We start from the raw sequence: 23,046 nt of genomic DNA on the forward strand, positions 1-23,046 counted from the left end.
GCACTCAAAACAAGAACTCTGCACTTCAGTGGTCTTGGAGGGTCATGTTAGGACCTTTAGTTTCAGGGTCCAGGTAAGTATCTAACTTCCAGCCCTTGGTTTGCATGAAAAGCGAAGGCAGGCTTCATGCAAAAAGTAACTCAAATTTTCTGAACAACTTTCATTCTCCGAAGGACAATTACCTAGCAAAGAGGCAGTCAGTGAGTGCAGCAAGCTGCAACACAGGTTCTGCATTCAGCGGTTCATGAGTGCACACACTGCTGGCTATGGCAGGCAGGCTGTGTGAAGATTGTGTGCAGACAGACACTGCAAGCAATGTGACCAACCCACTCACAGCGGAGCCTCCTTTGCACATGTCCACAGTGAAGCCACCCTTGGCCTCGATACCCTGTGCCCCATGGGCAGGGCAAGATGGCCCACGATGGGCCCCCTCCAGCCTTTTTCAAAATCCCAAAACATGCTTTGCATTGAGATCTTGCTCTTAATTTAACTTAGGGGGCATTGGTAATACATGTCCTCTTTGCTGGAGCAATAAACTTGTTAAAAGATAATTAGTTAAGTAAGAGCACCCGAGACTGTTCAAAGAAGCATCTGCTTAGCTCACAATCTTGGATAAAGATTTACACAAAGCATACCTACACTTGGCTGGACCAACATATAAGCAACCTTATAGAAGCTCAGCAAATTGTGTGTCAAAGGCTGCATTACGCATACACCCATAGCAACAAAAAAAAAACAGAGTTTCAAAGCACAATAGATGTGCAAGATCTGTTGAAAAACACCTCGTACTTCATGCTAACGCTACCAACTCCCAGACAGCTAGCTTTTGCCTCCCTGTAAAAGGAACATCTTGTAAGTTCTAACAATCAGAGTTTCTTACAGAACTTACATGCTAACTAATGATCACATGCACAAACCTTCCGTGGTGGAGTTCCTGTCCTCACACCAGATAAGCTGCCAAAGCCAAGCTTGCTATTCTTTTCCGCAGGCTTCAATATTTGAAAAGAGCACGTAAGCGACTCATCCACACTCATCATGGCACCCGCATTGTCAAACTCGCCACAGTAATTAGGGGCAGAGAAGATTGTGACCAGAGCCCTGTTAGCAAAGAACTCATAGCCTTCCTCCACTACCTGTCATTACAATGCCCAGCTTCAAGCATCATTATCATCAATAGTCATATTTAATCGGACATCAAAAGTTAAGAAGCAGCAGAGCTAAGTGAAGAACTTAACCTGATGAGCCCGACAAATTAGGTCCAGATCATGCGCCCGCAGAAATTCAGTAACTTTGTCTGTCCCAAACGTGTATGAAACCCCTCTATTGTTATCTCCCCATCCTACCATATCCTTCTCTGGGTCCGACCAGAGCAAATCACACAAAAGCCCTGCCTCCGGAACATCTGTCGGCCGTCCAATGTTTCGCACTTGGTCCAAGTTTTTCAACTCTGGTGAAAGTCCTCCATGCATGCAAAGAATCTTCTCATCAATAAGGGCCGCAACTGGCAAGCAGTTGAAGCACTCAGTAAACGTCTTCCAAAGGCCGACATTGAATCGCCTCTTGCACTCATCATAGAACCCATATATTCGATTGATGGAAGCACACTCATGGTTGCCCCTAAGCAAGAAAAAGTTCTCTGGATACTTGATTTTATATGCAAGCAGGAGACATATAGTTTCTAAGCTCTGCTTCCCACGGTCAACGTAATCCCCAAGGAACAAATAATTGGCCTGTGGTGGGAATCCCCCATATTCAAATAATCTTAGGAGGTCTGAATATTGACCATGGATGTCACCTGTCCATCAAACAAGCAAAGCATTGTCAGTATTAAAAAGATGAAAACAGCACTGAATGAGAATAAAAGCACACATCCACTTAACAAAATGTCTCTGAGATACATTTAAGTGAAGGGCCCGACTTTACAAACCCACACGTCAGAGTTGAGAATCTAAATATCCTTAGCCCCACGATCCCATGCCAAAATTAGATAGGGACATCCTTTTTAACCATAGAGATGCCCTTACGTTGCAATCGGTAAATGTGTTGCTCGTGTCTCCTTTCAAAGAGGAAGCTTTGGAAGAGTCTACACTGATAAAGCAACCACATGTTGCCCTATGATCTCTCAACCCACATATCAAAAAATGAGGAGCCCCAAACCCTAAATCAGCCAATTAATTACTTGATTGCTTCAATTGAACATAACACACATCCCAGCTTGTTTGGAGAGGGTTTCTCACTTCATCATAGTTTTTCCATACGGCAACCATACGGCAAACGCATACGGTATGGAAGTACCAAAAAAATACGGTTCACACTCCCAAGAAATTCCATACGTTGGATACCATACGGCACCCTAAATTTAAGGAAAAACATGCTACATATGACACAAAAAACAAAGAAACTTGAAACTGCAAAGATTTTGGGATTAGAAAAAACATAAATGATGTACAGCCAGAATCCAAACTCCGGACTTTATATTACTGTAACTTGTTTACATCATACATGTATGATCAATGATGTATCATGTAACATGTTACATAAGTAGGGACTAGGGAGTGTGGGGTGGGCAAATGCCAAAACCTGTCACTTGTAGGCATAGTTTTTTCATACGGCAACCATACGACATACGTGTATGAGTCTGGAACTATGAAATAAGTATGGTTCAAACCTTGGAGATATTCCATACGTGGGATTTCATACTTGATACTTAAATTAAAGGGTAGACATGCCATTTTCAAAGAAGTGAACCATGAGAGACTTAAAGTATGTGAAAGCCATGATAGATGGTCTATCATGGTTTTCACAAATTGACCATGTTTCATCCGTCATGACTTTCACACATTGACAACTAATCTCTATGTCTAAAGAAGATGCAAAACATTTTCTTTTTTGGCTGGAGTATGAAAACTTTTTCCATACGTGACCATACGCGACCATACGCATACGGGTATGGAAGTATGGAATATTTTCCATACGAGTATGAAAAAAACTATACACTTCATTCATCTCCTAGCCTCTTCTTTCAGACATCATATCATGGCATGCCCAAATCTATTGTGGGGGATAGAGATCCTCGAACCACCAATTTATTTTGGCAGGCATTGTTTGATAACATGGGCACGAAGCTGAATTTTTCATCAGCATATCATTCTCAAACGGATGGTTAGAGTGAGATCACAAATTCAGCCATACTTGATTTGCTCAAATGTTATGTATCTGAGCAAAAATCAAATTGAGAGAAATACTTACCCCTAGTTGAGTTTGCGTAAAACAACAACACGCATTCTTCAACTGGGAAGGCTCCGTTTGAGATAGTTTATGCTAAGATGGTGCTACCACCTATCCTAGGAACTAAAGATGCGATCTTTGCAACGGATGAGTATGTCAAAGATTTGGATACTGCTTTTGCACAAGTACGAACAGCCATAGAAAGATCTCAGACTCACCATAAAAAGGCAGCTAACAAGCACAAGAGAGAAGTAATTTTCAAGGAAGATGATTGGGTATTACTTAAGTTCAAGAAAGCACGACTTCGGAAGCGGCCACGTAAAGAAGGCTGTAAGCTATCAAACAAATATTAGGGGCTATTCCTGATTTTGCAAAAGATAAATGAAGTGGCTTATAGATCGGTATCACCAGATCATTGGAAAATACATAATGCTTTTCATGTCAGCTTGTTGAGGCCTTATGTGGGACCAACTCCTATGGAACTAGTTTTGGAAGATCCACCAAAGGTGGATGGATGAACTTCAGGAGGTATTACAACCTGTGCACATAGTTTTTCACAAGGAGCATAAGCATGCAGGAGGCAGTAACAGTTGTAGACCTTGGGAAGACTAGCCGCTCACTGAAGCTCCCGCCTTCACCCCTGCTCACGCTGCCTGCTCGCCCCTCGCCTTCCCTCCCTCGCGCCCCCCCCCCCCCCATCTCGCCTTCTCGCCCTCTCTCGCGCTGAAGCGCCCGCCCCCCTTCTGCTCGCCATCGCGCCCCCCTCACCTCTTCAGCACCCCGTCCCCCCCCCCTCCGCCAGCCCTCTCTCTCCCCCCGCCTCTCCTTTCGTGCTGCTCCCCCCCCCCCCCCCCCGGGTTTTTTTTCTTCGCCGCCTTACCCCCCCCCCCCTCTTGCTGGTTTTTCCGCCCCCTGGGGGTTCTTCCTTTTTTTTTAATCCTTCCGCCTTCCCTCTCCGCCCTTCGTGTGCAGCTCTGTTCTTGCAGGTATCGCATTCGCTCCGCCTTCGCCACAGCTTCAGACTCTGATGGAGGCTCCTCCCGCCCCACCTCAGAGGGACTCTTCTGCAGCCCCCTTGACCGCCCTTGAGGATACCCCCATCAAGCTTTCTCTTTCGCCAAAAGAGGAAGCGAGCCTCACCGCAGAGGGAACGCCTCCAGGCACATTCCACCATCTGTCGTATAGTCGGCACTCGCTCCAGCAGAGGGGAGATCCGGGATCTTCTTCAGGCCCGCCTTCTTGCAGACGTAGGCAAGATCCTGGACGTTCATCTTCTGGGCCGTGGACACTACCAGATCAAGTTCGAGACTGCCCAAAGCGTGGCCCAGGTCCTTGCCATGAGTCCCCTCGACATCAGGGGCGCTCGGGCATTCTTCAGACCTTGGCAGCATGGCTTTGACCCCGCAGCGACCGAGCAGGGAGAGCGCCTTTTCCATGTTACTGTTTGCTTCCCTGGACTCCGCCGCGAGTACCTTCCGGTCCTTTCGAGGCTAGGAGCACTGGTGGGCTCGGTGCTCAAGACTGGCCCCACTGCAACCTCAGTGGTGGCTAGAGCAGCTGGGCTACCTTCGGTCAGAGTCTTGGTTCCTGACATCTTCTCCCTTCCGAAGGTCATTCAGCTACCTAGGATGGGGGGGGGGGGGATGGATTGATCAGAGAGTGGAGTTTTCGGGGCGCCCGAACCAGTGCTTTATTTGCAGACACGTCGGCCACCTGGCCAAGGCTTGCCCTCGCATGAGACCCCGACCTGCACCGCAACAGCACGCCCCTGATGGCCCGCCCACAGATGCGGCTCGACAGGTAGCCTCCGGGACACCTGCTCAGTCCTCAGAGACCTCGGAGTGGCAGCCTGGACAGGGGCGCCGTCGAGGGAGACAGCCCCGGCCCCCAGCAGCACGCCCAGAGACCGATGCAGCAGCAACCACACAGACTCAGCATCACTGGGTTCCCGTGAGGAACAGCTTTGCTTCCCTCCAAGAGGAGACCCCAGCGCCGACTGAGGACCAAGAGATGCCAACACCCCCTCCTTCGCCCCCACCCCCCCTCCCCCTCCCGCCTCGCTTCCTCCTTCGCCTCCTCCCATCCCCGTTCCGGTTTCGACAGCGGCTCCTTCCCCACCCCCTTCTCCCCCCCCTCCTTGTTGGGGTAAAGGCATTATGCCCACCCTTATAGTGTGTACAAGCCCATAAGTTTTATAGTACATAGTACACTTAGTACATTAAAAGTACTAAGTGCACTATGTGCACTAGAGCAAATATACATGTGTGATAGGGGAGTCACACACTCATACTTAGTGAGTTGACTTATCCCCACATGTCTCTCCCTCTCTCTCTCCCTTCTTCTCTGTGTGTGTCTCCCACATGAAATCCTAACTGTTTCAGCTGAGCTTCTTTAGCTCCTTCAACTGGTATCAGAGCTCGACCACCTCCCTCTTCTCACAGTCCCTTGTTGATTACTCTACTGGTCGCTTCCTACTGGCCGTACCATCTGCACGTGATCACCCTGCTGTTGGTCGCACTGTTTATATTGCACCTGCTGGTCTTACTTAGCTGGTCGAAGAGCCCTGTCTATTGCTGGTCGTACTGCCCTGGCTGCCCAGCGTAGGCAGCCAACAGACCACGCAGCTAAGCCAGGCGTGCCCAACCACAGCGTGGGCTGCTCAGCTGCTGCCCAGCAGCAGCCACGCTGCCCAACCAAGCAGCCAACAGCTGCTGCTCAGCCAGGCGCACCACAGCGCAGCAGCAGCATCATAGCGCAGCCAGCTCCCAGCCTGCACAGCAGCAGCTCTCAGCTCGCAGCACCAAGTCCAGCCAGCTCCCTTCAACAGCCGTACAGCACACAACAGCATCCATACCTGCACAGCAGCAGCAGCAGCATCAACACACAGCAGGGAAGACTTTTATGCCTTGAACCCTCAGTAATCCACTTGCAGTCAAGGGGCTTTTGCCCAATTTCTGTCCGGGACTGTTGTATGCGACTGTCAAGGTCTGATTTTCACTCATTTGGACAGCCAAGAGAGCATTTATTGCTACTGTATTTGCTGGTACAGATTTGGTACAACTTTGTACAAGTTTTCGCATGGCTGTACATCGATTTGAGTGAGGAAAAGGCTCATTTTCAGCTGCTGTACTTGCCGGTACAGATTTGGTACATCATTGGTGAGCACTTAGTACTGTTGTGCAGTATTTTGGAAGGGGAACAGAGCACATCTAAGGTGCTGTCATAAATCTGCAGCAACCAGATTTTGGTGATTTTATCACATTCAGTGGGAGGAGAGTTGCATTCGTGCTTCCGCAGTGGGAGATAAACTTTGGGAGAACAACTGTGAGCACTTTGTGTGCTTTGGTGCAGTGTTTGCACATCTTGTAGGGAGTCAGGCATTGACTGTGTCAAAGGTTGCATATTGCTATGGCAACCACAGGTGAGAGCTCTTCATTGCTTCACATCAAGAAGCTTGAAGGCTCACATAATTATGACATTTGGCAAACCCAGTGCTATAATGTGTTGCTCCAGAAGAAGCAGCACAAGCCCATCAAAGAAAGGGGTGTAATGCCCGCTTCTCTTACTGCTGAAGAATGGGAAGATATGGATGAGCTGGCAAGATCCACCATCATGTTGTCTGTGTCAGACTCTTTACTTTTCAGCATACGTGAAGAGAAGACAGCTTGGGGAATGTGGCAAAGATTGCAGGACTTGTATGCCCAGCAAAGTGCCTCAAGCAAAGTGTATTGGTTGAAGAAACTCATAGGTCTTCAAATGAAGGAAGGGGTGTCTATGACAGCCCATCTAAATGAGTTTCATGGAGTTGTCAACCAGGTCATTTGTTGCCAGAGACTCTAAAGTGGACACTCTTTACTTCATGCATGCTGCTGTTTGTCACCATGCTAATGTAAATGCAACCGAGCAGCCGGAAATCTCTATGTGGCATAGCCGGTTGGGACACATGAGTATCAAAGGAATGGAGCAATTGTCTCGTTTTGGTTACTTGCCTTCTCTAAAGTTCTCAAGTTTTCAGTTTTGTGAGCATTGTATATATGGCAGGCAACTCCAGTGCCCCCACAAGAAAGCTCTTGGACAGAAAGATGCTCAGTTAGAGCTTGTGCATACAGATGTATGTGAGATGCCTCAGCTTTCTTTGGGAGGGACAAAATATATTGCGTCTTTTATTGATGATGCCACACGCAAGGTGTGGGTTTATCCTCTTCGTTTGAAGAGTGATACATTCTCAGTGTTTGAGAAGTTTGTTGCTCATGTTGAGAATCAAACTGGCAAAACACTGAAGGCTTTGCGTTCCAACAATGGTGGAGAGTATATGTCCAAACAGTTTCAGGACTTTTGTGATGCTAAAGGCATCAAGAGGGAGCTCTCTGCTCCTTATGATCCTCCACAAAACGGGACAGCAGAGAGGATGAACAAGACCATTCAGGAGAAGGTCCGTTCTATGTTGTCACATGCTGCGTTACCTCATGGTTTTTGGGCTGAAACTGTTATGACAGCCGTTCATCTTATAAACAGGTCACCTAACACGAGGCTTGGTGGGAAAGTGCCAGAGGAAGTATGGACAGGGAAGCCTCCGTCCTACAAGCACTTGAGAGTGTTTGGTTGCGTTGCGTACGTGCACATACGCAGGGAAATACGCACCAAACTTGATCCTAAGTCTCACAAATGCATATTCCTAGGATATGGTGACAGAGGTGAAATGGGGTATAGACTTTGGGATCCAGTGAATAGAAAGATTATACGCAGCAATGATGTCATTTTTTTATGAAACATGCATGTATAAGGAGCCTACAAGGCAACAAGAGCCTGGCAGACTCATCTTTGATGATGATGGACATCATGGACAACAACCAAGGGCTGTAAATCAACCATTACAGCAAGAAAACCAGCCCTTAAATGGTGCTGAAAATGGTCCAAATGGACAGCCAGAGATGGCAGAAGATATCCCTATGGATATCCCACAGTTAGAGGAGATACCGGGCATGATCTTTCAACCTTATGGCATGGAACAGGAGCCACCAATAGGTGATATGCAGGCTGGACAGCAACCTGCAAATGATGATCATTGGGTACGGAGGTCCACAAGACCCTCCAGACCCCCTGACAGGTGTGTTCCAGGGGTTGACTACTTGATGCTCACTGACTGTGGGGAGCCCTCTTGTTATAAGGAGGCTTTACAGAGGGCAAACAAGGCTCTTTGGGAGCGTGCTATGAAGTCAGAGATGGATTCTCTGCACAAAAATGGAACATGGAAGTTGGTGCATTTGCCTACAGGCAAGAAGGTTTTGCCATGCAAGTGGGTTTACAGGCTCAAAGTTGCACCTGATGCAAAGCCAAAATACAAAGCCAGGTTAGTGGCTAAGAGCTTCAAGCAGGAATATGGTGTGGACTTTGATGAGATCTTCTCTCCAGTGGTCAAAATGACCACACTTAGAGCTGTATTAGCTTTGGTTGCTCATGATGATCTGGATTTGATTCAGATGGATGTGAAGACTGCTTTTCTTCACGGTGATCTCCATGAGGAGATATATATGCAACAGCCAGAGGGTTATGCAATGAATGGAAAGGAGAAGCTTGTATGCAAGCTGAAAAAGAGTCTTTATGGGCTCAAACAGGCACCAAGGGAATGGTATCATAAATTTGATACATTCATGAAATCCCAGGATTTCAGGAGGAGTGACATAGATCACTGCTTATACACCAAGAAAGCTTTGGATGGCAGTCTATTGATCCTCATCTTGTATGTTGATGATATGTTGATTGCCGGGAAATCTCGTAAAGAGATGGATGCCTTTAAAAAGAGGCTGCATCAGACCTTTGATATGAAGGATTTGGGTGATACGAATCACATTTTGGGTATGCGGATACTTCGGGACAGAAATCAGCATGTGTTGTATTTGTCTCAGAAGGAATACATTGGCAAAGTTTTGCAGAGGTTCAATATGGAGGGGGGGAAGAAGACTAGTACTCCTTTGCCTCCATATGTGAAACTCAGTGCTATGGACAGCGGATAGTGACAGGACTGATATGGCCAAGATTCCGTATGCTTCAACTTGTGGCAGTCTCATGTATGCCATGGTTGCTACCAGGCCGGACATTGCATTTGCAGTGGGAGTGGTTATTAGATACATGGCCAACCCTGGCAAGAAGCATTGGGAAGCAGTGAAAGGTGTCATGAGATACTTGAAGGGCACACAGGATATGTGCATCTGCTTTGGCAAACATGATGCATTAGTGCATGGTTACACGGATTCGGATTATGCCGGTCATCCAGATAACCGAAAGTCTACTACCGGTTATGTGTTTACATTCACAGGAGGTGCTGTGTCATGGATATCCACGATGCAGAAGTGCATTGCCTTATCTACTACAGAGGCCGAGTATATTGCAGCCACAAAGGCTTGCAAGGAGGCATTATGGCTATCTTGGTTAGTGGTTGATTTGGGTTATACAGGGGATATTCCATTGTTGCATTGTGACAGTCAGAGTGCCATCCAGTTGGCAAAGAACCCTGTCTTTCATGCAAAGACGAAGCATGTGGATGTGAAGTATCACTTCATCAGAGAGGTGATAGAGGACAAGCTGATTCAGCTTGTCAAGATTCATACGGATGACAACCCGGCTGATCTGTTGACAAAGAGTTTGCCTCCAGAGGGGTTTGCTCATTGCAGACACTTGATGGACATTGGATGAGGCCAGTTTCAGCCTTGATATGGCCTTGTATATTATCATGTACATGCTGATTTTTTCTTTTCCTTCACTTAAGGGCACATTGCCTTTAAGTGGGAGGTTGTTGGGGTACAGGCATTATGCCCACCCTTATAGTGTGTACAAGCCCATAAGTTTTATAGTACATACTACACTTAGTACATTAAAAGTACTAAGTGCACTATGTGCACTAGAGCAAATATACATGTGTGATAGGGGAGTCACACACTCATACTTTGTGAGTTGACTTATCCCCACATGTCTCTCTCTCTCTCTCTCCCTTCTCCTCTGTGTGTCTCCCACATGAAACCCTAACTGTTTCAGCTGAGCTTCTTTAGCTCCTTCACTCCTCCCCTCCCCCGCTCGCCTCAGCTCCTCGGGAGGCCCTGGCAGTCCCCTAGCGTTCACCTGCAATCCGGAGGGCCACCACCATAAGTTCCATACATACCTCTTGGTATACCTCCATACATACCTGGTTGCATACCATAGCTCCTAGTCATGCCCATGTTGGGTACACCAGTCATGGAATGAAAGACAGAGCCTCCGCCAAAGTAACCAGGATGAGAAGGATTAGCAGGGTTTCCATAGATAGGTGGGGAAAAAGAAGAAGAATCTAGGTATGGCTTAAAATTTGGGTAGATGGGAGCCGAATGTTGAGGCTTAGTTTTCTTCTCAGACCCCTGCTTCCGTGGTTTAGAATAAACTTTGAAGTTGTGGAAAACGTGAGTCCTTCACGAGTTCCATTAATCCCTCCATCAAGCTCTGCATCTTTGCTTCATAGGTGGCATCATCATCTTCAAATTCTGGCATATCGAGAGGTATTTCTTGCTCGCTTTCCTCGTCTTCTTCGTAGTAGTCCTCTTCCGAAGACAAATCCTTCATCTCTGCACTAGTTCCAGCCATAGTATTAAGTGTGTCGACCACAAGCTCGCCCTCTTGAGAAAGTTGACGATGGATCCCAGCGATGGAACCTTGAAACCGGCCTTCTCAAACTTGACAGGCGGTAAGTACGATTTAAACACACTTAAATACTTTAATGAACTGAAATATTAAACTTTGCAAGAGAAAAAGAACAAGTAAAAGAGACGGAGCTAAAGTGCTCCTGCACACGAGACCGATTGGCCCCAAAACCGGTGGCGCCCTCGCAGGTATTTATTTATTATTTTTAGTCGGCGTAGCCTTTGTAAGGTTTCCGAGAGAAGCACTCCAGGTCCCACACAGAGAGAGCCCCTCCTGGAAGGTTTCACCCAGACACGAGTGGGTTACAATGGGCTCTTTTTATACAACTTCTAGCTAAAAAGCCCAGCTTTTTTTTATGAAATCTCATTGGATGCTTTTATTTTACAGAAAAACACACACACAGGAAATTTTTCACGCAACTCTTCTCTCTCTGTGCTTTGGCGTCAAATTCTCTCTCCTGCTGCTTTTTTTCAGGTTTCAATGCTGCTCTCTCTCTCTCCCCTGTTCTGCTGCAGCCTGATGCCCTTGCCACGTGGCAGTGCCACGTCATCAAGACGGGCTGCCTGGGCTGCTGGGCTGCGCTGCAGGGCTGCCCTTGCTGCTGCGTCATCATGCTGCTCTCTAACCGCTGCCCTTGGCCACCCCAATGCTGCCCCACCTGGCTGCCCCATAACTGCTCCTCATGCAGCCCTTTGGGCTGCCCTTGGGCTGCCTTTTGGGTGGCCCTAGGGTAGCCCCTTGGGCTGCCCTTGACTGCCCAACAAAAGATGAAGACTCGGTCGTCGTTGAAATACCTGTTAACAAGTTGGGACAGTAGAACATTTGGATCTACAGCCCAACCTAGATGAAGACTCGGTCGTCGTTAAAATACCTATTAACAAGTTGGGACAGCACATGTACATACATATGAGCATGCACACACATGTACACACACACACCAAGCATGTATCTGTACCCACACACGTGTGTACAAACTTACACATGCACATACAAAGTAAAACATGATCAGTGAATGTTAAACATGCTTAAAACATAATCACAGTGCTTAAGAAAAGAGGTAAAATACTCAGTCTTGTAACAAGCAAGGTTGGAAACAACCATACATGGCTGTTCCGGGCTGATGTGGGAATGTTGTGGGCTGTCGATAGCTGTCCTACATGTGCTTAAAACCGGAAAAGCTCTCCAATTCTGATGAGGAACTTAGAATCATAGTTGTTTCTCGCACCGATACGAACCCATTCGTACCGTGCGGTTCGTACGGTGCGGTGCTGAACGATATCGTACGGTTTCGTACAGTACAAGTCCCCCCCCCCCCCCCCACCACCACCACCTTGAGAAAAAAAATCCAAATTTTAAAAAAATATATAGAAAGCCTGCTTAACGAAGATCCCAAATGCCCGCAATACTTTGCAACTTGCGTGTCCACGCAGTATTCCATATGGGGTTGCTGAGAGACCTAAAAAATCTAGCAAGGTAGACTGGTAGTGTACACTTGATTGGTAGGATGAGAGAATCTTGCTACATCACTTGGAGATCCCTGGTATAGGTACGCTAGACAGTCAGATCCTCAAGTTATGTACGAGGGAGAAGATTTAGACATGGCCATTTTGATCTAGAGAGGAGTCCCTAAACCTATCACCCTAGATGCACTGCTCGTATTTGTGTAAGGATGGTTCCTTAGTCATAAACGCTACACTGGGAGACCTTTGGTATTACATTACCCATGCACGTTCTTTTTTGAAGACAATTGGGAGATCCAACTGGGAGAGACACATCTCCATGTTCTGGTTCCTCAAGCACTGCAGACTCCTCCCTTCCCAACCTTCCCTCACATTCAAGCTTGAATTCCATAGTTTCGAAGTGTTAATAAAAAAACCATATTTTATCATACGGTATCCGAAAATTTCATATCGTATCGAAAACTCCCGTACGGTATCGTATTTTTGTACCGTGACAACTATGCTTGGAATGCAACATATGTTCTCTTTCTGTTTTCATCTTGTACTGGAAGATTTAGGTGCATGCCAGTGGAGAATCCCTGGGCATCCGCAAGGTTATATCTGAAGCTGTAAACCGGCCTTGGCCTTCAGACAAAACCAAAGGGTGGTGCAAAACAAACTGAACACAAAACACTTCAACACCTTTGAAGACCTAGAAAAGGAAAACGAACAGGGAGAGCTAGAGTGCTCCTACAAACAGTACACGGACACCGATTGGCCCCAAAACGCAGTGGTACCCCTTGCGGTATTTCTTTAATATATTATAAGAGCTTTGATATTTCTTTGGTATTTCACAGTAGAACTACTGAAGCCTGCAAAGACCCTGCATCATGGCTTCTTGTTCACTCAGCATCCACAAACAATTCCAGCTAATGTTCCCATCAAAAGACTCTTTCACATGAGTCTTGCAAACAGAAGCTTTCTCCCTCAGTCAAGGCTTCCACAACCATCCATAGCCTCACCCCATAGGCACCATCACACACTAACACATCTAGTGCTCCTGCATCACAAAAAAGACTCCAAATTGTTTCCCAAAAGAGAACTCGCATCACAACACAGCATACCATACAGTCGACACACCTGTACCATCCCTCTCACCGCCAACAAGCCCTTGTTCACCAACCCAAGGCAAAGTAGTCACCAACTGTCATGTGCACAGTGTGTATCTACCGTGTGCTACACGCACGCAAGACTAGCTTCGAGGTTTGGGGAAGCTTGGAGCTAGGCAGGCTGATTGGCGAGCTGAGTTAGGGATAGACTAACGGGCGGGCACCCAAGTATGGACGGGCGGGCGCCCAAGTGTGGACGCTCGATGATCGGCCAAGAGCCTATAAAAGGGTGGCCAAGGTTAGTCATTAGGATATAGAGAGTCTCGCGAGTTTGTGAGAGCTCTATGGTTTGGAGCCTAGATCTAGTGCAGACGTGCACCTGCTTTATGCAACCGAGGCCGACAGCAGTCTTCTCGAGGCCCGCGAGGGTAGCTTCGCGGTGGTATGGGACGTCACGAGGTAGAGGCTGGTCGGTACGTCAACCTAGTTAGCTCAGCTCGTGGCTCGGTGGGGACAGCCAAGACTGTGGGCTTGCCCACGGCTGTCATGGTTGGGAGGTGAGTCAGGCCTGCACCCCCTTCTTGTTTGTTTGTTTGTTTGCAGGTTTCGAGTCTCGAACCAAGAGCGTTCTACGAGGAGATCCTTGGGGATTTGACAGTGGTATCAGAGCATGCCTCGTGAACGAGTAAGTCGGTAGGTAGAGAAGATGAGATCGAAGAAAGGTATGTGTTCAAGAAGCTTGCTGTTTTGTTATACATGCTGCTGATTTTTCAAAAAGTATGTTTTTTTTCCGTCAAAGAAACCCAGGATGATGGAGATGGTGGTCTAGAAAGGGTTGATTGCCTTGCAAGAAGTAGGTTGAAGACGCTTGTGCAATAGTATGCATGAGTCGGGTGAGAAAAACAGAAAAAGCACGTACGAAGCCATTCGTTCAGCTCGTATCTATGATGATACAATAGTTTCTTCCAAGTCTAAACCCGTTACCAAGCAGGGGAACAAGCATAAAAGAAAGTTCTCCGCACCTATGGCTAACACGATTGAAGGCAACTCTTCGGACTTCGAAGAATTCAAATTCGACTCCAGCGAAGAAGAAATGACTCCTTTAAAGCTCAAGAAGGAGGGACGTCGTTTTATCTGCGAAGAAAAAGGACACATGCGTAACGAGTGCCCAAAGCAAAAGGGTGCAAAGACCAACGCAGGACCCAAGCCAAAGGCAGCTAACCAGTTGTCTTGACAGGTATGTCGATTACTGTACTTTCTCGCCCTAGTACTTGTTCTGATTGTCTGTTCAACTCTAAAGTACTTGGCTTGCATGATCTTCTCCGCGTTTATGGAGAAGTGAATGGCCATAAGATTCAGATTCTTCTAGACCCTGGCAACTCACACAACTTTGTTAACTACAAACTTGTGCAAAAATTAAGTCTTGACACGACACACAGCGATCATACCTATGAGGTACGCCTTGCAGGAAGGCAAGTATGGGATCGAAAGGTGGAGATGCTTCCAATCCAGATTAAGGACTACAAAGATACTCTGGAATGCTATGTTATGCACCTAGAAAATGTAGACTTGTTATTAGGGATTGAGTGGTTTATGACTCCTCAAGTCCAGATAGATTGGTCTAGTCATATTTTTTCTTTTCAGCATAGCGACATCCAGTATAGTATTTTAGGTGATTGTATTCATCCCTCTCAGGGAACTCTTGTAAATACAGTTGATTTTGGAAATATAATGGATTCTTCTTTGTATACCGCTTTCCATTGTGTATTGATTCCACTTTCTTCCTTTCTCATCCCTTCCATGGATGTAAATGAATTAAGTGTGTTTGAAAGCAAAGAATTACAGAAGATACTTGATTCGTTTCAAGATGTATTTCCTAAGGAACTGCCATTGGGTTTACCACCTGAACAGGCAGTAGATCATCGTATTGACTCGATCCCTGGTGCCCATCCTGTCAGTATTCCACCTTACAGGATGAGCCAAGCTGAGGAAGATGAGTTGGCTAAACAACTCGAAGATTATCTGAGAATGGGCCAGATCCGTCCAAGTAAATCACCTTGGGGTACACCTGTGTTGCTTAGGAGAAAGTTGGACAACACCTGGAGAATGTGTATAGATTACAAAAGATTGAACAAGCTAACAATTAAGAACCGTTATCCTCTCCCTAGATCAGATGACCTGATTGAGTCCGAAAGGCAGTTCTTTTGACATGCCTTTCATGAATACGTATCTGGTGATAGCCAGTACGTAAATCTATCTTCGTAAAATATTTCGCTCTTGCTAACCGATAGGTATGGCCATTACGAGTTTCTCGTATTACCTTTTGGGTTAACCAATGCTCCAGCCACTTTCCAGCAAATGATGAACGATCTTTTTCGTGAACATTTGGGAAAATTTGTGGTGGTGTTCCTGGACGATATTTTGATATATAGTCGTACTCTTGAGGACCATGTTAGACACCTCACGATTGTCTTATCTATTTTAAGACAGAATCGACTATATGCTAAATTAAGTAAATGTGAGTTCTTTATGGCCGACATCATTTACTTGGGACACAAGATCACTCGAGATGGATTGAGCATTGACTATGACCGAGTTCACAAGGTTCTGGACTGGCCTATACCGCGTCCAGTGAAACAACTTCGTTCTTTTCTCGGTTTTGTTGTTTTTCTTCGGAAATCTGTACGGGAGTACTCTCAGCTCACACTACCGATGACCGACTTGTTGAAAGGTCGTGGACATAAGTCCAATCAGCCTATCATTTGGAATAAAGATCTAGATATGGCCTTCAGACTTTTGAAAGATAAAGTCAAGGAAGCACCTATCTTAGCATTACCTGATCCTAGTCGACCTTATGTTCTTGAAACTGATGCCAGTGACTATGCTATTGGGGCTGCTCTATTTCAAGATGGTAGACCGGTTGCTTTTGAAAGTAAAAAGCTAGACGACACTCAATCTCGTTGGCCAACCCTTGAGAAAGAGCTTTATGCTGTGATTCATGCTCTCAAGGTTTGAAAACATTATTTATATGGCTTCAAGTTTGTGGTATTGACCATCAATCAATCAAGTATGTGTGTGATGCGGATGATTTGAGAGGAAGGAAAGCTCGTTGGGCTAAGTTAATGCAAGATTTTGATTTTGAGATTCGTTATTGGAAAGGATCCATGAATAATGTGGCAGATGCGCTTAGTCGAATTAGAGAGGTGAATACTTTGTCGTTCACCGAGATTTCTACTGACTTATTTCAGTCATTGAGAGGGCTTTGCAGGACTGATAGTTATTTTGGTCCATTTTGGCAGAAGATCCAGGACGGGAGCTCATTGATTGACCAAGACTCAATGACTGAGCAATCTACCATTCAGGCTGCAAGAGACCAGTGGATGATTCGGAATGGTTTACTATTCCGTAATGACAAAATTTGTGTACCACAGATCCCGGACATTCGGTCCAAGATCCTTAAGGAGTGTCACGACGCCCCTTCTGCCGGATACCCTGGGGTACACAAGACGTTCTCATTAGTGAAATACACTTTTTATTAGCCAAAGATGAAAGGGTATGTAGAAGATTATGTTCTCAAAAGTCAAATTTGTCAAGCAAATAAAGCTGAACGCTTTAGATAGGCTGGGTTGTTGCATTCTTTGCAAACCCCACGTAATAAATGGGAAAGTATTTCCATGGATTTTATTACCGGATCGCCAAGAACACATCAAGGCCACGATTCTAGTTGGGTTGTGGTAGATCGCTCGACAAAAATGGCTAGATTTTTACCGACCCGGAAGACTATTATAGCTACGCAATTAGCACGGCACAATTGTTTAGACTGTACGGGTTACCGCAGGACATAGTCAGTTTTACTAGTGATTTTTGAAAACTTGTTTTTGAGAAGTTGGAAACAACTTTGAATTTGAGTTCCTCTGATCATCCTCAATCTGATGGCCAGACTCAAAGAGTGAATCTGATTTTGGAGGATATACTTCGAGCATATGTATCCAAAAGATGAGTTCATGGGAGGATTATCTTCCTATGTTAGAATTTGCATATAACAGTACTAAGCATACGAGTACATGTTTTAGTCCTTTCATGCTTTGTATGGTTTTCAACCTAGATCACCTCTTACAGTAGGATTCTCAGGACTTCAACATGATGCAGCACGTAATTTTTTGCAAGATATGCAAGAAATGTTACAAGTTGCGAAGGAATCTATTAGAAGTGCTCAAGACCGAGACAGATTTTATTCTAATAGATATCATTCACCCAGAGAGTTCTCTGAAAGAACGATGGTGTATTTGCGAGTTCCGAAAGATTCCGAGACTTTACGGACAGGTCGATCTCCGAAATTATCCCCTAGATACTGTGGACCATTTCGTACTACACGATGGATTGGTTCAGTTGCATATGAATTGGATTTGCCTTCTCATGTGAAAGTCCATCCTGTATTTCATGTCAGTAGACTTAAGGAAGTAGTGGGTGGAACAGATCAGTTAGTTACTCCTCAAGAAATTATAGATGTCGAGGACATGACATTTATTCCGCACAAACCTGAGAAGATTCTTGGATTTCGTGAAAGAAGATTGCGTAATACGCTTATCACACGGAATACAAGATCAAGTCGAAGGATCGTGTTGAGGAGGACGCTACATGGGAGACATTAACTACTCTTCAGAGAGATTACCCTGGCTTTTTAGTGAGCTCAGGAGTGAGCTCAGGAGTGAGCTCAGGAGTGAGCTCTTAGAGGAAGGGGAGTATGTCATGTGCACAGTGTGTATCTACCGTGTGCTACACGCACGCAAGACTAGCTTCGAGGTTTGGGGAAGCTTGGAGCTAGGCAGGCTGATTGGCGAGCAGAGTTAGGGATAGACTAACGGGCGGGCACCCAAGTATGGGCGGACGGGCGCCCAAGTGTGGACGCCCAATGACCGGCCAAGAGCCTATAAAAGGGTGGCCAAGGTTAGTCATTAGGATATATAGAGTCTCGCGAGTTTGTGAGAGCTCTATGGTCTGGAGCCTGGATCTAGTGCAGACGTGCACCTGCTTTATGCAGCCGAGGCCGCCAATAGTCTCGAGGCTCGCGAGGGTAGCTTTGTGGCGGTATGGGACGTCACGAGGTAGAGGCTGGTCGGTATGTCAACCTAGTTAGCTCAGCTCGTGGCTCGGTGGGGACAGCCAAGACTGTGGGCTTGCCCACAGCTGTCATGGTTGGGAGGTGAATCAAGCCTGCACCCCCTTCTTGTTTGTTTGTTTGCAGGTTTCGAGTCTCGAACCAGGAGCGTTCTACGAGGAGATCCTTGGGAATTTGACAGCCACTGCTCTCTCTTGATTACCTCAAGGCACCTATCAAGCCCACCCGAGTGCTAGTGCATGATCACACCCTCTAGCTTAAAGCCATCCACATACTCTCTCTCTCTCTCTCTCTCTCTCTCTCTCTCAAGCCTCTTGAGTCTTGAGTCTTCCAACTTCCAAGCCTCTAGGCTCTAGGCCTCTCTCTCTCTCTCTCTCTTCCAACTTCCAAGCCTCTAGGCTCTAGGCCTCTCTCTCTCTCTCTCTCTCTCTCTCTCTCTCTCTCTCATTCCTCAAGGCTCAAGACTCAAGAATCGAGCCATCTTTCAACCATGGCATCCTCCTCACGTGCCGGGGCTTCCCGTAGAAGGACAACGGGATGGACATGGTGGGAGGAGGTTAACTACACCCCATCCGCTCATGGAGGCGGTTCTCGCCCATGGGTATGCAAGCTTTGCCCGTACCGGCAAACGGGTGGCGCCGACAAAGTGCGAGCCCACCTCTTGCATGAGAGTGGGCATGAGGTGAGCTTTTGCACGAATGTCACGCCCGAGAAGAGACGGGAACTTCTTGACATGCTTAGCGTCTACGAGGCGGTCGAAGCAACACGAAGGACACCACGAGTGGCCATGGATCCCGCGACGATGGGGAGAGAAACTCAAGCCTCTACAATGGAGTCATGTGGTGGATCGAGATCATGCACACCATCACCTTCACCATCAAGTCGGAATGTTACTCCATCCACGACGCCGGCACCCTCCATCTCCACGGCCTTTCAACCATTATTTGGCCCACGACAACAATCTACACCTGGGGAGAATTGGAACCCCAAGTTGAAGGAGGAGGTGGATATGGCGGTGGCCCGCTTCTTCTTCCACGACCACATTGCCTTTCAAGCGGCTAGGTAACTGCAATCGATCATTGTCAATTCATCATTCATGTTTTCATCATCCTAGCCCCCTTCTCATTAGTAAATTACTTTCTTGAATAGGTCGGAATACTTCAAGGTCATGGTTAAGAAGATTGGGGAGTATGGCTCAACCTATACGCCCCCCTCATCCGAGAGCTTGCGCACTACATTTCTCGAGAAGGAGAAGCGCATTGTAGAGCAAGCGGCCGACAACACAAAGCGGCAATGGGAGAGGAACGGAGTCTCCCTCATTGTGGATGGATGGAGTGACACCCGCAAGAGGAGTATTCACGGCGTGGTTGCATATTCCCGCGGAGAGATGTACTTCATCTCATCTCATGATGCATCCGGCACTGGGAAGAGCGCGGATGTGCTTGCGGCGGAGTGGGCTACCCCGAGCATGTAGTGGGCTTTGTTGCGGATGGTGAGCCTTTCAATAGGGCGGCGGGAGCTATTCTCCAAGGTATGTATGGACACGTCATGGTGTCCTTTTGTATGGCTCATTGCCTAAACAACCTCCTCAAGGACATCGGGGCATTACGATGGATCAGCCCACTCATTGAGGAGGCCAACACCATGGTCTCCTTTGTCCTCAACCACCAAAGACTTCGGCATGAGTTCAACAAGAGGTCATGTCTCTCTCTCCTCAAATATTCCGACACCCGGTTTGCCTACAACTTTCTCATGTTGGGCCAGATTCCTTCACCGAGTGGGAGATGAGTCAACAAGAAGAGCAACAAGAGGATGAGGTGCAGGAGCAGCATGCCAGTGAGGATGAGACTGAGGATGAGCTTGATGCTTCTTTGGCACAAGCTACCCATGACCATGAGGCGAGCACTTCACGTGGATGATCATTCATGGATCATGATTCATGGGCCTTACTACTTGTTAGAAGTCATCTCCTGTCTAGATTTATACACCAGGGCCTTTGTTGTGGGTGTGCCCGCCCTTATCAGGTGTTTTATCATTTTTCCTCACTCCCCGCATTTTTTTCCTATTTTTTCCCATTTTTCTGGTGGACTAGAGCTGGCCGACTGTACTTGATGCAGTCGTGGACCCTCAGAGCTGGCCGACTTGCTGCATGCTGCTGGTCGACTGGCTGCATGCTGCTGTGGAGCCTTTTTCAGCAGGCCGACTGCACAGGGGAGCACACGAGAATTGTGGGAAGCATACCTGTTGTGATGCTAAGTGTCCCTAAGAGGTGTCACCTTTACATATCATTGCTTACATAAGATCGTTCTAAGGGGTTGTTCCCACACATAAATGAACCTACACTTGAGCAGTTGTTCACACACACTAGAACCGCTTTATTTAAGCCCTAGTTCACACACAAACAAGTACAAGTTTACACAACCACCTAGCAACTTTTTATTTACTAACCCATTACACAATTCACTACTGTGAATATGAATGTTCCCAACACTATCCTCCTATATGCCGTCAATAACCTACATGTCTTGATCCAAAGCCCGCCATCAGGGAATGTAGGAAAAAAAAACAGTTGAGGAATGATGCAGGCAGCAAGAGAACAGAAGCCTTGGGTGAAGCTAGGGTGGAAATAAGGAGATTAGTGCTCTTGAAACTAAAGACTGACCCTAATCGTGCAACTACCAATAGGACGAGCTCTGTTAGAAGAAATGAAAAATCAACGATCAACCTTGACAGCACCCATAAAAAGCAAATAACTCGAGGACTATACATGAGAGAGTTTGGTAGGCACACCACATATTTTGATGGGCGCTTCGAGCTCCAGCAAGTTGGGCTGCTGTAGAAAGATGTCCTTGGATTGCTGGCATAACTGTCTGATTTCCACCTCTGAAAGCTGGACCACTTTGCCCGGCCGTGCTATGCGCACTTCGAGAAGCCTCGTTATGATGTCATCCAGTAAGGCAGGGTCCATAGGCCGCTGCCCAAAAAATCTCTGCAAAGAGACTGTCTTCGAGACAAAAGAAGCCTAGGCAGGAGAGAGAAAACCCTTCTCGCATGGAAGAAAAAACCTGAACAATATTATCTTGGAAGAGAGAAAACCCTAGAATATTTCTAACAGGATAACTGTACGGGATAAGAAACTTCAGAAAATGTCTTGCACGCCTAACACGCAGACAAAACTGGAACTCAAACCGTAGAAGTTCTGCCGCATAAAGAAGAAACCCTAGTTAGGGAGATATCCCATCACCGCTCTCCCTCTCTGTCCTCGCGTGGAAATGATTTTGGTGGATGACTTTGGCCTGTTGTTCGTCGAGTCACAGCACTGAGAGAGAGGCAGAGCCTTTTCCAACAAAGCAAGGATCCACAGAGAAAGGTAATCAAAAGGGGAGGCGGAGAGACCGAATTTGCACTAGTGCGTATAAGCCAGCAGAAATACTTTATATGTATTATGTATATTTATAAAGTGCTTATTTTAGATTTTAGACAAATTATTTGGTATGTATATTAACTTAGAAAATGTCCAAAAACTGCAGTACAACCAAGTAAGATCTAAACTACTGATCTCTACAAATCACTTTTGTTTTCGTTTAGAATTTTGCACAAAAAAATCTCATCTTTTCTCTTCTATCAAAAAACAAGACTGCTCCCAAGATATATGATAACCCGGCAAGATGTTGGCCTCCATCATTGCTTCAGTAGTCCATCCACAAGGGGATTGTTTTTCCAACATTCCTCCCTTCTTAGACCAAATCTTGACAGTGGGTCTGGTTCTCACACGGTTTTCTAAAAAAACAACAAAAGTATGATCATCCTGCTTTACTTTACAGTACCACCTTTGAGTTCTTGGTCCGAATTTGGGGGGTCTCTTCTTCCCTTCTCATACCTCACCTGCACCATACAGATCAGCATTAGGAACTCACTCCTAGTATGCTTGAAGCTCCACCAAACCCTGGGCAGGAATAAAATGATGTCCCTTTGCAGATTCAGTAACATCACATCTAACTGAGTACACCTCGTCTTATTCACATTGCATACAGACCAGCACATACACACACACTTATGCATCAAGTCTGACTCTTGCAAGCTAGTACATAAAATCTTCGTAAACACAATGGCATTCCTGCTAGATGAGATTTCCCACAGAATACAAGCTATGTTGATGTTAAATAGCAATCTAGTATGTTCATCACTAAAGGACCATTTACCCAAGATCCAGTCCCCCCAGAATGTTTGAATACCCAAGCTCTTCTCAATCCATTTAGACAACTTGGACTAGATTCCTCTAATTGTTGGGCAATCCCAAAACACATGTTACCATCTTCAAGTGATGACCTACACCTAGGACAAATACCACTAGAGATATTTATCTTTTGAAGTTTGGAGCCAGCCCACATACATACCTTCCACATAAAGACCTGGAATTCCTTAGGAATCTAGCTGTCCGTGTTGGGATTGGGGCGTGGTAGGGTGGAAGGATGTGGATCAT

The 23,046-nt window shown here is 46.3% G+C and overlaps 1 protein-coding gene across 2 annotated transcripts; it reads right to left on the minus strand.

Annotated features, from left to right (window-relative positions):
* Window positions 1-576: 576 nt before the first annotated feature.
* Window positions 577-21,990, minus strand: LOC147627854 (serine/threonine-protein phosphatase PP1-like). Of its 2 annotated transcripts, XM_086814829.1 has the most exons (5): window positions 21,595-21,973; window positions 21,354-21,551; window positions 1,236-1,795; window positions 918-1,133; window positions 577-834 (listed from the first exon to the last, which is right to left on the minus strand). In XM_086814829.1, exons 2-5 carry the CDS (start codon window positions 21,529-21,531, stop codon window positions 820-822), a joined length of 969 nt encoding a protein of 322 aa, XP_086670955.1. In that variant the 5' UTR covers window positions 21,532-21,551; window positions 21,595-21,973; the 3' UTR covers window positions 577-819. The 2 variants fall into 2 exon arrangements, with proteins under 2 accessions (XP_086670955.1, XP_086670954.1); XM_086814828.1 differs by having other exon boundaries at window positions 21,354-21,990.
* Window positions 21,991-23,046: the final 1,056 nt, after the last annotated feature.

The sequence above is a fragment of the Cibotium barometz genome, chromosome 20 (assembly GCF_041138505.1).
Source record: "Cibotium barometz isolate CiBa-2024 chromosome 20, ASM4113850v1, whole genome shotgun sequence".
Classification (NCBI taxonomy): Eukaryota; Viridiplantae; Streptophyta; class Polypodiopsida; order Cyatheales; family Cibotiaceae; genus Cibotium; species Cibotium barometz.

What these genes read in the sequence shown, in the direction of transcription:
- LOC147627854 (XM_086814828.1), bottom strand. Translation starts at nt 21,531, where the DNA reads ATGGACCCTGCCTTACTGGATGACATCATAACGAGGCTTCTCGAAGTG. An exon ending in AGCGCCCATCAAAATATGTG is followed by an intron (nt 1,796 to 21,353) that starts GTGTGCCTACCA and finishes TTTGATGGACAG; the next exon opens with GTGACATCCATGGTCAATAT. An exon ending in TAATTTGTCGGGCTCATCAG is followed by an intron (nt 1,134 to 1,235) that starts GTTAAGTTCTTC and finishes TTGTAATGACAG; the next exon opens with GTAGTGGAGGAAGGCTATGA.